At 45.1% G+C, this 13,897-nt stretch overlaps 1 protein-coding gene across 3 annotated transcripts in view; it reads left to right on the top strand.

Annotated features, from left to right (window-relative positions):
* SRD5A3 (steroid 5 alpha-reductase 3) overlaps positions 1-13,897 on the top strand; it is a 246,693-nt gene that overhangs the window by 196,410 nt on the left and 36,386 nt on the right. For 2 of the 3 annotated variants that reach the window (XM_085642084.1, XM_085642085.1), the window contains exon 3: positions 9,791-9,982. The exons of the other annotated variant lie outside the window; for it this stretch is intronic. In XM_085642084.1, the coding sequence (XP_085498210.1) occupies positions 9,791-9,982 (192 nt within the window). The remainder of the gene's footprint in view (positions 1-9,790; positions 9,983-13,897) is intronic. 3 annotated transcript variants of the gene reach the window in all.

Below are 13,897 nucleotides of genomic sequence, written 5' to 3'. Positions count from 1 at the left end.
TCCCACTCCGCCCACACCCCAGAACAACACCTTTGCCACTCCGTCCGATGGCACCCTGACCCCTTCGGGTAAAGTCAGCGTTATATAAAAACGCATAAAATAAAAATCCTGTGTCGCCCTCCCTTCTCCTCAAACTCCGCCCGCTCCCACGGTTACCCCCCCCCCCCTCCCGAATTTGACTCCGTCCTTTAATTCCTTGCACCCATCACGATAGTCTAGGCGACCACAACGCCATTCACTGCGGGCATTCCAACACCGCATCAACCCTAGATCGGAAACCAAGCAGCCCACGCCGACCTCCACAGACCCCAGCCACCTGGTGGCTCCATCACCAACACACCAATCCCCACAAATGTGCCTTGAGGAGGAAATCCAACCTCGGGCGGGGACCACGCCAGACGAGCCACAATCGGTGAAAGGTGAGCTAGGCGAATACACCAATACTCAGAAATGTCCTGCAACTATTTCCCTTAGCACTTTATTAATGGCCCATAACGTTCTTGCCGTTTATTGCCATTTCAGTTAGTAATATTAACCCCGCCAGCTGCCCCACATATCTCTCCCACCCTCTTCCCTGGGCAACGGCACCTTATCCCTCCCAAGGCCCACTGCTCCCTGCCCCCCCTCACCTCACACTCTGTAGCAGCAGCACGTGTGGTAAACTTTACGATTCACAACCTGGAATGTAGAATGCACAGCATGGCTCGAGCGCATATAAACACAAGCGCTCGCCATGATGTTTTCGTTTGGCTGTGGCCTCGCCTGCCAAAAGGTTTCTTGTCTTTATGGGGCCATGTGTTTGGCCCCATAAAGATAAGAAACCTTTTGCGACCAACGCAAAGCAGGCGAGGCCGTCCAAATGGGACGCCTCGAAAAGCCAAGCGAAAACGTCACCGGCACCTCTTTCCCAATGGCTGGCCGCCGCTTACCATAAACGGTGACACCGGCCAATGGGAAAGAGGGGCATGTCTTAATGCCCCTTACTGAAAATACCCTGTTAACACTAAATCTCGCCAGCGAGACTGCGCATGCGCGCAGCCTTACGCTAGCGAGACCTAAAAACCAGGGGTGGACCCCAATGACCTCAACTACCACAGACATATCACCAAACTTCCTGTTTTAGGCAAAAACGATGGAGAAGTGCATCCAGCTCCAACTCAAACACCACATAGGCAAATTCAACCTCCAGGACACTTTCCAATTGGGCTTCAGAAAAAGCTGTAGCACAGAAACTGCTATGCTGAATATATCGGCTGGCATTCACAGATCCCTAGGTAAAGGCGACTTCTGCCTCCTAATCCGACTCCACTTATCTGCCGCATTTGATACAGTAAATCATCCAGCTTTACTCGAAACACTCAAGAACCGCACTGGTAGCAATGGCACAGTCCCGAAATGGTTCACTTTCTATCTGCAACATCGATCTCCACAAATAAAAATAAACAGCTGTCTCTTGAAGCCTACTCCTATTCTACAAGTGTACCTCCAAGGCTCAGTCCTCTCTCCAGCCCTATTTAATCTCTTAATGGAACCCCTCACAATTATTCTGAACCAAGCAGGGGTCAACTATTACCTATATGCCGATGACCCTCCACTCTACTACAAAATGAAATCTCCCAGTGACATCCAGCATCTGAACGCCAATCTAACTACGATACAAACATGGCTAAACACCAATCCCCTAAAGCTGAACCCCAACAAAACTGAACTACTACTCCTCTCACCAAAAAATAAATCGTTACCAATGGCTCAAGAATCTGGACGCACTAAACTGTTCTCTAGCACACTTTCCAACTCCATAAAGTCCTTGAGCATCACCCTGGACAAAAACTTGTCAATGAAGGAGCACATCAACAACTCTGCCAAAGGAGAGCTCTTCACACAAACATCTCAAGAAAATCAAACCGTTCATTCCCCCTGGCGATCGTAAGACAGTAGTGCAATCACTAGTCCTCTCAAATCTTGACTACAGCAACTCCCATCATCACAGGAACTCCTAAAATTCACTCCCTAACCGCTGTTCTAAATGCAGCTGCTAGGCTCCTCACAGGAACTAAATGGTTCAATCACATCTCACCTGCCCACAAGAGTCTCAACTGGCTTCCCGTTGAAGGAAGATGTGCCTTTAAAACCTCTTGTATCACCCACAAAACCCTTCATACAAAAAAAACCAAATACTTAGAATCCAAACTATCTAGACCAGGAAAAGGCTGGGCACTAAAAGCTCCAACTCACTTCTTTTCAAACCTCCCAATCTGGAGAATAAATTTTCCCAGGCACGCTCTTTCTCAGGAAATGTTTCTAGGATGTGGAACTCGCTCCCTAAGAATCTCTGCTGCAACTTCTCCTTTGCCTGCTTCAAACGGGACCTCAAAGCTCTACCACTCTACAACTACCTCAACACGAACACAAGCTGATCCACGTACCCAAAGCCCTACCCTCGTCGACTAGACCCACAGAGCCAGTTGTCTGACTCGTTCAGTCTCTATTTTGTCTCCAGCGCCATTACCTCAGTGCTGCATTGTTATATGTTTTTGTGACTATTTAACACTACCTCAATTCTGCATTTTCTATACTTTCTTTACTTTATTGTATGAAGACTGGTCTGTCCCATATGAATCCCCACATGTACTTCGAGTAAACGTACTCACATAACATGTAAAGCGCTCTGATACCTTCGGGTCTAGCCAGCGCTATATACAACTCAAAAGTAAATATATAAAAAAATTGGAATATAATCATTTCTCACCTTGTGGTTATGGCCGTAAAGGAAAGTGAAACAGCTTGGATTTCAGCTGCTATATGAGCAGTAACCTAGGTGGTCCTGTGCAAGAACTCTTATTTGTTCAGTGTCATTTTGTAAACTTCAGGCGTAACATAGGCTGGAAAAAAAATGCTGCATAATAAGCAATGGAAATCAAACACATAAATTATACTTTAAAGCTAAGTTAACTCATGCTGTGCCTTTGAAAGTCGCTTATGTGAAAAGGATTTGTTTTAAGAGGGTCGCTAGTTTTAGTGTCTGTAAATAAATGGCATGCAAAAACACCTGTCACTGTATCACTAAAGTATGTTACAAAGAATTTTTATTTGTGTGCCTATATCACAAGGCGCTCCACCACAAAAGCGTACCATGGTTTGAATGGGTGGTAATGACAATGTTTTGAATACGACCTGTGCAGTGAGACGACGAAGAGGGCTGTAGTTGTGTATATTTGTTTTTTGTAAGAAAAATCAATAAAAGTGCCTTATAAAAAATATCTTAGCACTTTGCATGATTTTTATTGTATTTATATAACGCTTTTTACTGATGACGAGATGTTACATGCGGCACCCTCAAACAGTGCACCCACATCATTTAGGTGCCCTCATGCATACTCAGTATATTAGGAATCTCACCTGAAGTTGTAACGGTGATGCAGACTCACAAGAGTTGCTGGAGTGGATGTCTACTGATGTACAGTCTCAAGTTTAGCTCGCAGTATTAATTATAAAACACAGTGGGATCCGTTATGGATGCCTCTGGTTTGGTATGGCACGAGATGGGGGGTGAGGGCAGCTTATCCAGACAGTGGAAGTGTATTGCCTGCAATCCTATGGCTGAAGAGTGGAAATCTAGACACTGAGGTGAGGAGGATGGTGGCTGGGCTCCCTTTAGGAATTCCATGAAGACTTTTAGGTTCTGTTTATACTTCCTGAAGCACTGCCCTTTGATAGATGGTGGGAGTGAAAGTGCAGATTCTGCTGTACAAGGTGAAGGGTCCCCTTCAGGTGAGGCCCAGCCTTTTGTCTTTACTGATCACACTTTTAGTTTGGTTAATGACGGGGAACTGCTGAAACCTCGCAACTGTTTGGGCCTTTGTTGTGGGTGGTGCAAGCTGGAGAACACCCTGCTGTGTGGGGCATGATTTTACAAAGGCTGTGTCCGGAGAGCAACGTGGCAAGGACATTTGATAGAAGAACTAACCTGAACCGGTCTTGCAGCATATACTCTTTGGAATCTTTTATTACCAGGAATGAAGAAAATACAGGTCTTCGTTTTCAATTGGCGAAAAGTCATGCCAAACCTCTTAATGCACTCTGAAAAAGATACAACAGAGTATGTAAACAATTGCTTCTATCTGATAGAGACGTCTAGCTGCAGATTCCTTACCTTTGCACAATCCTTAGGCGCCAGATTGGATCCGAAAACTTTTTTTTACAGCAGTACCTCTGTGCGTCGGTAGAGGACATTGCGACTCCGCCACGATGACGTCCACCGGATGGGATGTTGACAGAGTCAATATAAGCCCTCCTCTGGTCTGACATCAGTTTCTTCCTTTCTGTGTTTCCACGTGCATCCGGTGTGCAGTACCTCTCGCCATTTGTGCCCTATCGCGACTATACAGTGTCCTTTTTTCTGCATGTTTTTGGGTTCCTATGGACAACGATGTCGACCCCCACACCCTCATTCTATTTGCATGTGGTGTCTGGGCGTGCACCGTCACTCCGAAAGGTGTGGCTCATGTCTTCAACTTCAGTCGTCTGCGTTGCAGAAGCGCCGCATGACACTGTTAGCGGTGCTGTGGTGGAAGACCTCTTGTCAGTCGCGGTCATCTTCTGCCTCTGAGGACCACTCAAGGGCCTGCTCCCAAAGTTCATCTTCTTCGCTGTTGACTAGTAAGTCACGCCATAGATGGTCGGAGTCGCGATCTTCACCTACTTTACCACGTACGCACGTGGTCCCTGCAGTGCCTCCTATTCTTACATTTACGGAGTCGGAGTGAGAATTTGCCCTGCGCCTTCCAATGTTCCCAGGCACCGAGGCTACTCTGAATCAGATGAGGGAATATTATCCTTCCTTCATGCTATTTTCGGTGCTCCACCTCCCTCTAGTAAGCGTCTCGGGCCCTAAGGAGGCTGGAGAAGCCTTCACTGACTCCAAGCCGGTGGGGCCTCCCTCGGTGTCAGTGAGGCCCTCTGGATCTGTCATCTCTGCTCCGGTGCACAACCCTTCAGGGTTCCCACCTGTGATGCCAATGTTGAATCTGCCTTCGTCGACAGTGCCAATTGCCGCTACTATGCCTCTCCTTCCCTACGCCATTGTCACCTCCTCGACATCAGGAGCGACGTCACAGAACGTTTCTTTTTGTGCTACCTTCATCCACCTTCAGAGGAGCCCCTTGCTATTTTCCTCTCTGGAAAAAAGTGTTTTGGTGATGTCTCCGACATGAGTGGCAATATTCAGCCTCCTCCGGAGTTTCACTGGGTGTCCGACCTTGGTGAGACTAGTGGCACTGACTCCACCATCCTCTGGTTGTTTTCTCCTCCTAGCCTCGCTACTGAGGCAAGCTCAGCTTTTGCTGAACTTTTACAGAGAGTTGCTGTGGTACTGGAGCTGCATCTACCTTCTGTATAGGTAGCCATTGACCCCTACTTGGGTTGCTTCTGTAGGGCCACAGTGTGTGCTTCCCTTCAGTGAAGCCCTTTTTTATATTCGTTTGGGCTCTTGGGATAAACCCATTTCAAGGGTTTTCGTGGGCTGGTCTAAAAACTCAGAGGCGCCATCTGGCCCCTGGAGACCCGTTCTGTATCTGCTGACAGTCTACTCCGTGCAGCTTTGTGTTTCAGGCTGCTACAGCTTCCCCAAACATCGACGCCCTGCCTGACGTCCCTCCAGACAGGGAGTCTAAAAGTCTAGATGCTCTTGGTCGATATATCTTTTCTGCCACCAGTTCCGTTTTGCGGTCCCTTAATACTGCTCGTGTTCTAGGCTGTTTTTCTCACGTGTTGTGGGATTTGGTCTTGTGCCTTTTCCCCTCTGTCCCTGGTGACACCCGGAACACTCTTACTCGGCTACTCCAGGATGGCCATCAGGCGGCTAAATTACTGATTCACTGTGGCATGGATACCACAGATTGTTGAGCAAGCCATGGCTCTTTTGGTAGCTCTTCGCCAGCGTGCCTGACTACGCACCTATGGTGTTTCAGAGGCTGTTCAATCCGCCTTGGTAGACATGCTGTTCAATGGTAAACATCTGTTTGGCTTTCAGGCGGACTCTACTTTATGCCATTTTTGGGATAGGTGGAGTGGGGCGAAATCTTAGGTCCTGATTGCTACACCGTCCTATACTTCCCCCTGACTCAGTTAATCTGGGGATGGTCTCCTTGTTACCTTCTATGTGTGAGCCTTTCTAGGGCAGTGCCCCTTGACTTCTTCTTTTCACTCGTCACCTCAAAGTGGTACCCGATGTGGTTCTCCTACCCCAGCAGGTATTTTCTTTTCTTGTATTCTTACCCTCTCAATGACAAGTTGTGGTCCCTGGTTGTTTTTCAGGACACATCTTATTTTTTGGCCCTGTTGGGTTTCTACGCCGGTGGCTGCATGGTAATGTGCGGATGCACTTTTGCCCTGTTCCCAGTCCTTCAGGGTACTTCATCTGTGTACCTTACCGGTATTCACCCCTATGTTTCTGACACAATGGTACCCCTTTTAGGGGACTCCACATGCTGTGCTTTGGTGCGACAGTGCAAGTCGGAAGATGGTGCACAGAGGTTCTTTTTGCTCCTGCCCCCCGTTGAGTGTTTCTCCACATTAGCCAGGGGGTTCTTTCTTTTAACTGTATCTGGTGCCCTTTCTTTCCTGGAACATGCAAGGGAAGGGGCATGGTTCTTGGCCTAGGGTGCATCGTCTGGTCCTGACCTAGGTGGTGCTCCTGCTTTACTCGCTTCAGGTGTTAGCACTTCTTGTGCTAGTTCTTGCTATAGATGAGCAAGACAGGCTCCTGCCCTTTCTCTTTCTCTCTTTAGGCTCCTTGTGGATGTACCTGGTCCATGTCTTGGCATGGATGGACTACGCTGCCGAGCCTTTCTCTTCCTGCCCCTGCATGGCCTGTTTTAATTTGTATCTGCCCTGCGTAAAGCTGCTGTTGCTTTTCACTGTTGGACAATGATTTGGTTTGTCCTGGTTTGAAACTTCTTTGTTACACCTCCAATATTAACCCCAACGTTTAGTTACTGACCTGGCTGTTCCTCAGATGTGCCTCTACCCTTTTTGGGCTATTTCTCATCTTTTGTTCTTCTCTAACATGGGTTCCTTGACCACCCACTCTAGGTTGGTTCGTACGGAGGTTGGTGATTCCTTCAGATTTCTTCCCGGGTATTTTCCTTCACTTCTTGCGAGCACAGATACAGTTTCAACCCCTGGGAGGGGGGTGGGGGTGGGGGGGTGTTGGTTTTTGTACTCCCTTGAACTAATAAGTATACCCAATACGATCCTGGGTGATGTCTGGATCCTCAATTATGATGTTACATGGTTTGTTGTCCGAGCACAGGTCATCCCATGCAAACTGGCACTTTCTTTTTGCTTCTGGCCTCTATGCTTGTTTCCTTGCTTCCTTTCCGTCTGTTACTTCAGTTATTTACGCTGGTTTCTTGGTTTGGACCTTCACTTGTAGCGTTGGTCTTTCCATACTATTTCCTCCGTCTGGTCTGCTGCTTCAGCGATGCCACTTCTCCTGTTCTTCTTTCTTTTTAGATGGAGACTAGTTTTCTGAATAGGCCCCCGTGTTCAACTTGCCCTTTTTACAGTCCTCCATAGTAGTTTTTATTTCTCTATTCTTGCAGGGTTGTGATCCCCAGCTGTTTTCTATTCAATCTATTCTATATATGGTCTCTTGCCCATCTGATCATGTCCCTTCAGTCGTTAGAGGAGTTTTCTGTCTGCTCATTTTGTTTTCTGGTGTGTGATTTTGACCCCTCTATTTCTTTTATACTGGGCCATGTGACTGGTTGCCAGCTCGCCCTTATTCCATCTTCGGCCCATGACTAATGTTGTGGCCGTTTATACGTATCCTTCTTAGGCCGCCTTTTATTTTACAGTGGCATTTAGGTGTATTTTTCTAGATAGATATATTTTTTTTATACCTCCTTTTATTAGGTATTTCTGTAGTAAGTCCTGCTATCCTGCCTCTCTTATAGAGGAGTGTGTTTCTGCTCACGTTGTTGCGCTTTTCCTCGTGTCCTGGAGAGACTTCTGCATGTTCATTGCTTTGCACTCACTTCATTCTCCCACTGAAAATCCTACGTTGGATAGTCCCAGAGCGCTCCTCTCTGTCTCAAAGTGTTTCCTCTCACCACGCGTAGTCTGTGGCCTTGATTACTGTTAGTGCTTGCAGTGCTTTCCTAAACTATCGGTTGTTGCTCTCTGCTTTGCTAGATTCTATGCCTAGGAGCTCTGGCTCAGTAGTTTAGCTATTGTCTTTGCCCCCCGCCCCATTCTCTTGGCCCGGTTGACATTAGGGGAGTGATGTAATATTATGTTTATTTGGAGTGTTATTTCCAGCTAGTTTTATTCTTCTGCCGTGGTATCTTCTTCCCATGCTTTTCTTTTTGCAAAGTTGCGGATTTCAGTTTGGTACAGGGTTCTGCACAACGTTTCTGGTGGGGATGTCTCCTTCCTCATCTCCCTACTTGGCAGCTTGTCTCTTTCCCTTCTTTTCTTATAACAGACCAGATAGCCTAGTCGGGGATCTTCATGGGTTCGTTTGCAGACCCTCCTCCGGGATGGTATTGCTTGGGTATCTCATTCAACGGTAAGGAGTCATCAGCTAGGCATCTCTATCAGATGAATAAGTTACTTACCTTCGGTATCGCCTTATCTGGTAGAGACAAGATCTAACTGCAGATTCCTTACCACCCACCCATCCTTCCCTCTCTGCGAACTAATTCTCCTATTCTTTCCAGATTCGTCTATGCACTCTTGTGCCTTTCATTGGTTAAAAAATAAATAAATAATATAATAATAAATAATATTTTTCAAAAGAAGATTCTTTTTGGGCACACTGTTTCCATAACAGTTTCTTGCGTGGCTCTGCGCTTTAGCGCAGGAAGTAGTTGCGGGAGAAACTGACATCAATACGCCAGGGGAGCACTTATATGGACGACGTCTCGAAGTTGCTTGATGCACTCTACCGACGCGCATAGGTACTGCTGTAGAAAATGTTTTGGGATCCAGTCTGGCACCTGGAGATAATTAAAAGGTAAGGAATCTGCAGCTAGATCTTGTCTCTACTTGATGAGGCTTTACCGAAGGTAACTTACTCTTTGACGCATCATTAAGCTTAAAACCATGCAGATGAAACTTGTGACCCTTAAGATATATAATAAAACTGCAATATGCATTACCTGTTCCTTTGACAGTTGTGAGGCTGCAGTATTGGCAGTGCTTTCTCAATGCACCAGGGCAGGCGCGCAACACCCATTCGGCTGAAGGGGCTTCAGCCTCCTCCATCCCCCCCCCCCCCCCCCCCCCCCCCCCCCATCGTGGGTGGCAGCCCGGGCCGAGACAGCGTCCCGGGCACACACACAGCCGCACCCGAGTACTTCACATGTCTTTAAAAGACCATTTACTTGCTAACGAGGCTTTGTTGCTTTTCACCCCTTCTTAGAGCCTCTGCATCTCCACTCTGACTATCGCTGGAAGAATCATCCCCCTCTACCCCCCCCCCCACAAATTTTTATTAGCCCCCCCGAAATGTGGCTCTAGTTGTGCCTCTGCAACAGGGACAAGTGGGTGATCAGCCGCCCCACACCAACAAACAAATGGAGCAGTCAGGGCCCTGTCTTAAATTATGCACTTGTGGCGCCTCAGAGATATTAATTCCTAGGTGACCACATAGCTTCCGAATTTCGTTGGTATTATTTCAGTTCAGTGCGGAATTCCAGTTCTTTGCCTGTGGAATGTGCGACCTGCAGAGTTTGTTTCTGTGGAACAGAATGCTCACTGCCTGTCACTTCTATTTATTTTGTAGGTGGGCAGCTCTCGGCCTTCCTGGTTCTCACGCTGCTCTGGCTGCACAGTCTCAGGAGGCTGGCAGAGTGCATCCTTGTCAGCGTGTTCTCCGACGGAGTCATTCACCTGCTGCAATACTGCTTCGGATTGATGTATTATATTCTCCTGGGCATAACTGTGCTGTGTCAAGTGCCACTGCATAGAAAAAGCGGTGAGTCTGCCATTATCTATGTCAACAGATCTTTGTTCTTCCAGCAAATTAGGCATAAAGAATGAGCAAATGTTATGTTTGAAGATGTAATGATGCTAAAAAAAAAAAGAAGTAACACTGTCAATCTATATGATGGCCTCGTTACGAGTTGTACGGTACTGGTGGGGTACAAAGTTACTAAGGGTGGGCGTACTTGGCGGAGTGCCACTACACGGAATTCTGTGGCGTTGAACAAAAATTCTGTGACCTCCGCTCCGCAACTCCGTCCCATCTCATGGCAATTAATAAAACCGAAACCTCACATACCTTTGATAATATAGTCCTCTCACAAAAGTGAAAATGAATATACAGCAAGCAGTGAGAGAGGTGATGATTTTGGGGTCCTCCCTAACCTAGGGAGAGAACCAAGCAGATGCCTTGAACACCAAGAGCACATCATGCTGAACTATTCGGTGGTGGTCCCATAGGACCACCCCACGCACAGTCAGTTATAGGCAAAAAAACAATCCCAACCAAAGGCCTTGCAAAGCTTTATGGGACGAGATTCTAAAGTGCAGTGAATATTATAGTATCCAATATCAAAACACTTCTTAAGGGGCAGGCTCTCCCGGCTCAGCTGAGAGCTAATACTATAATATTCACTGCACTCTAGAATCTCGCCCCATAATGCTTTTCTGGGCCTTTGGTTGGCATTGTATTTTTGCCCGTAACTTTGCTTGGGGTGGTCCTAGGAGGATGGGACCACAACCGAATCGTTCAGCATGATATGCTCTTTGTGTTTAAGGCACCTGCTTGGTGGTCCTCCTAGATTAGGGGTGACCCCAAAATCATCACCTCTCTCAGTACATAATATTTTCAAAGTTCACTTTTGTGGGTTGGTTATATGCTTTTTAGCATGTAAAGGTTAAGTTGTCTTATCAAAGAGTTGTGGGTGCAGTAGCTAACTCCGCTACATGGCGGAGTCAGAATTTTTTCATGAATGCCGTATTTTCAATTTAATGCGTAGTTAACAAATCTCCGCAACCTCCGCGAGCGGAGTTCATTACCCACGGTTAAAAGTTACCACACGTAATGGTTACTATATGGTAACCGCCCTCCAGTACTATGCATTCAGAGTTAAACTCCTCAGAATGTGGAATAGCTCTGCAGACACGAAATTACTATGGTGTTTTCCACACAATGTTACTTTTTCTGAGGGGTTTAATGCACCCGGTTACGGCCTGCTATAAGCAGGTGGTAAATGTGCAGAGGGGGTTCGGTTTCAGACAGGGGTAGCGAGAGGGAGGTAGGGAAGGGGGCGATTAGTTCTGGTAGAGGGGACCATTGCCAGAGATAAAAGTCGGGGTGAGTGGGGGACAAGGCTTTTGCCTGATTTTTCTTCCAGTCTCATGCAGGTTTCCTGGCTGGAATAACCAGTTGATCAAATTGGGTCTGATGCTATTGCCCCTGTAAAAACAAGATGCAGATCGGGCAAAGCGGTATCCCACCCAGCCCCTGCTCCGGCCTCACTGGTAATCAGGTCCAGTGTATAAAAGTAAACAAGAGAAAGACCATAGGTGGACACCCACAAGCTGGTACGTTTGTAAGCACTGTGTCAACATTGCTGGTCACTTACTCCTGTGAAAGGTGGGAGTAAATATTCAGGTGAAAACATAGAAAGCCATCGATTGTTAATGGGAGTTCAGGGCAAGGGATTTCACAGATAAGATTACTTTTTGAGAAAATAAGGATAATTGTGGAAATAAACTGATCCATATCATTTACTGAAGCAGATTTTCTACCTGATGTCAAATCTGAATATTCCTTTAAATAAACACTTTCAGAATGAGTACTACTTGATTTGATTCCTTTGTGAATCATTAATGCTGATAATCTACTCAAATGTAGGAGTACTTTATGGGAGTAGATTTCAGACTTCTAAAGAGTTTTGTTACAATGTTCTGGAAAGTCTGCTTAGCAACAGAAACTTAAGGACGAAACCGTATTTCTCAAGTTTGTGAGAGGCCAGATTGTGATTTTATGAGCACTACTGTTCAATAGCATTGGCTATTGCTATATAGAAAGAAATTGATGAAACCTATTAAAGTCAAACATTCATGCTTTAAAGTAACAGTTTTGTGATATATGTGAATACCTGCGCTTTTATGCACAAGTATATTAAAATCTGAACTGGTGGCGTACCTTCTGGATTTTCGTTTCACAAAGAAACAAAAGCAGCAACATATTGAAGGTTCTCTTGCCTTCATTTAGTCATGACTTTGTTTCTATGTGAAGTTTAGGTCAGGTGTCATGGAAACTTTCTTACTGTCATGCTTTCATTATTATAACACTGAATGAAGCACAGGGTTTTATTGAAGGGGAAGGTTCCATTGCACCTTCACTTCTATTCTATAAATATTGATATTACATTATGTTTTTGGTCAGTGATGTCTATATAATGTTGACATATCTCAGAACATGACTCTAAGATAGAATGACATTTATTTTTTGGCATTCTATTCTTCCTAAGCCTATCACTTCAAATAGGTTTGTCCAATTACTAAATGTTCAGCATGTTGATAGGAAATTTCAATGATTCCATGTCCAAGATATGTATCATAAGTAGGCCTCTTGGTTTTATGGTATTTATTTTTTTGACATTTCCGTCTGTATTTATCCATATTTCTTTCTTGCTAATTTATTCTGTATTTACATATGTCTATTTTGGGTTTTGTGGAAAAATGAAGCAGAAATTAGTATATTTCTGCATTTATTTAACCGGTAAATATGCACTCGTACTTGAATGCCTACTAGGTTTCAATGCTGTAAACACCCGCAGAAGATAAATCAATGCACTTAAAAGAAAGTATGGAAATTTCTGTATCAACCATGTGCATATCTACTGCTGTTAAAACCTCATTACTCAAAATCCTTTCTTTTTTAGCCCCTTACCTATCTATCCACACAGCTATTGACCTGGTAGTCATGACACTGTATTTAGAATGACTCAAAATGCAACCCAATTTCCGTTTTTATCCTCATTTAAAAATAAATACAGAGAAGAAAAGAAATGTTTTCTGTCTGTATTTGTCTGTAAAAATCAGTAAAAACGGAAAACAGGGAGCCTTAATCATAAGTGTGACTGTGTCAACCTCAAGGTGACCGTGCCATCCTCAGGTTACCAGTGACAGTCAATGCTTTTGTTCAGCCCATGAAGCAAGATTCTAATCCTCAAAACCAGAGATGTTTCATGCCTAACTGTTGCATTACCATTACCTATAATCCAATCCAATTAATTGCATAGGTGTCTATCTTCTCTCTGGTAATTTTCAGCAGTTCAGCAGGCAAATAAACTATGTATAGTCTTAAAACTCTTGAGTTCAAAAGTTCAATGATATAGACATGATCATACCAGTGCGAGCATCCATCCAAGATTTCAAGCGAGAGTAGCATTGAGTTCCAAAAGCTTTGGTTACGCAGATTCCGAAGGCGAGATGCAGAGCAAGAAGCCAAACGACCAGAAAGTGTTCGTACTTAATACTGGCGCCTCTAAATACTCTTGAAATGGCCACCATTGTTCAATTCCCATTCATGTCACAGAAGATATTGCAACATTACATCTACCATGTAGGATAAGGATAACTTTCTCCTTTCATCTTTCAGTACGACATCCATCTTGAGTGAGTAATGGGGTTGTTTCTGATATATACAGTAAATCATTTATACGAGACAAGATGTCTAAAAATGTATGGAGCCAAGGAAAGAGTAAACCTATCGGAATAATAATTACTGTGAACCATTGGTCGTCCTATTTTATGTGTAATTGTTAGCATCCGTAACCATCCCTCTCCTCACACTGACTAGTTCGGTCTACAGAGCTGAACTTTGAATTCCTGACACCGCAGGATCTTGCTGCTCAGAAGCATTTTAATTTAC

Source organism: Triturus cristatus, chromosome 2_2 (genome assembly GCF_964204655.1).
Source record: "Triturus cristatus chromosome 2_2, aTriCri1.1, whole genome shotgun sequence".
NCBI lineage: Eukaryota > Metazoa > Chordata > Amphibia > Caudata > Salamandridae > Triturus > Triturus cristatus.
Note: the sequence above shows the minus strand (reverse complement) of the source record. Positions and strands in the feature narration are given on the sequence as shown.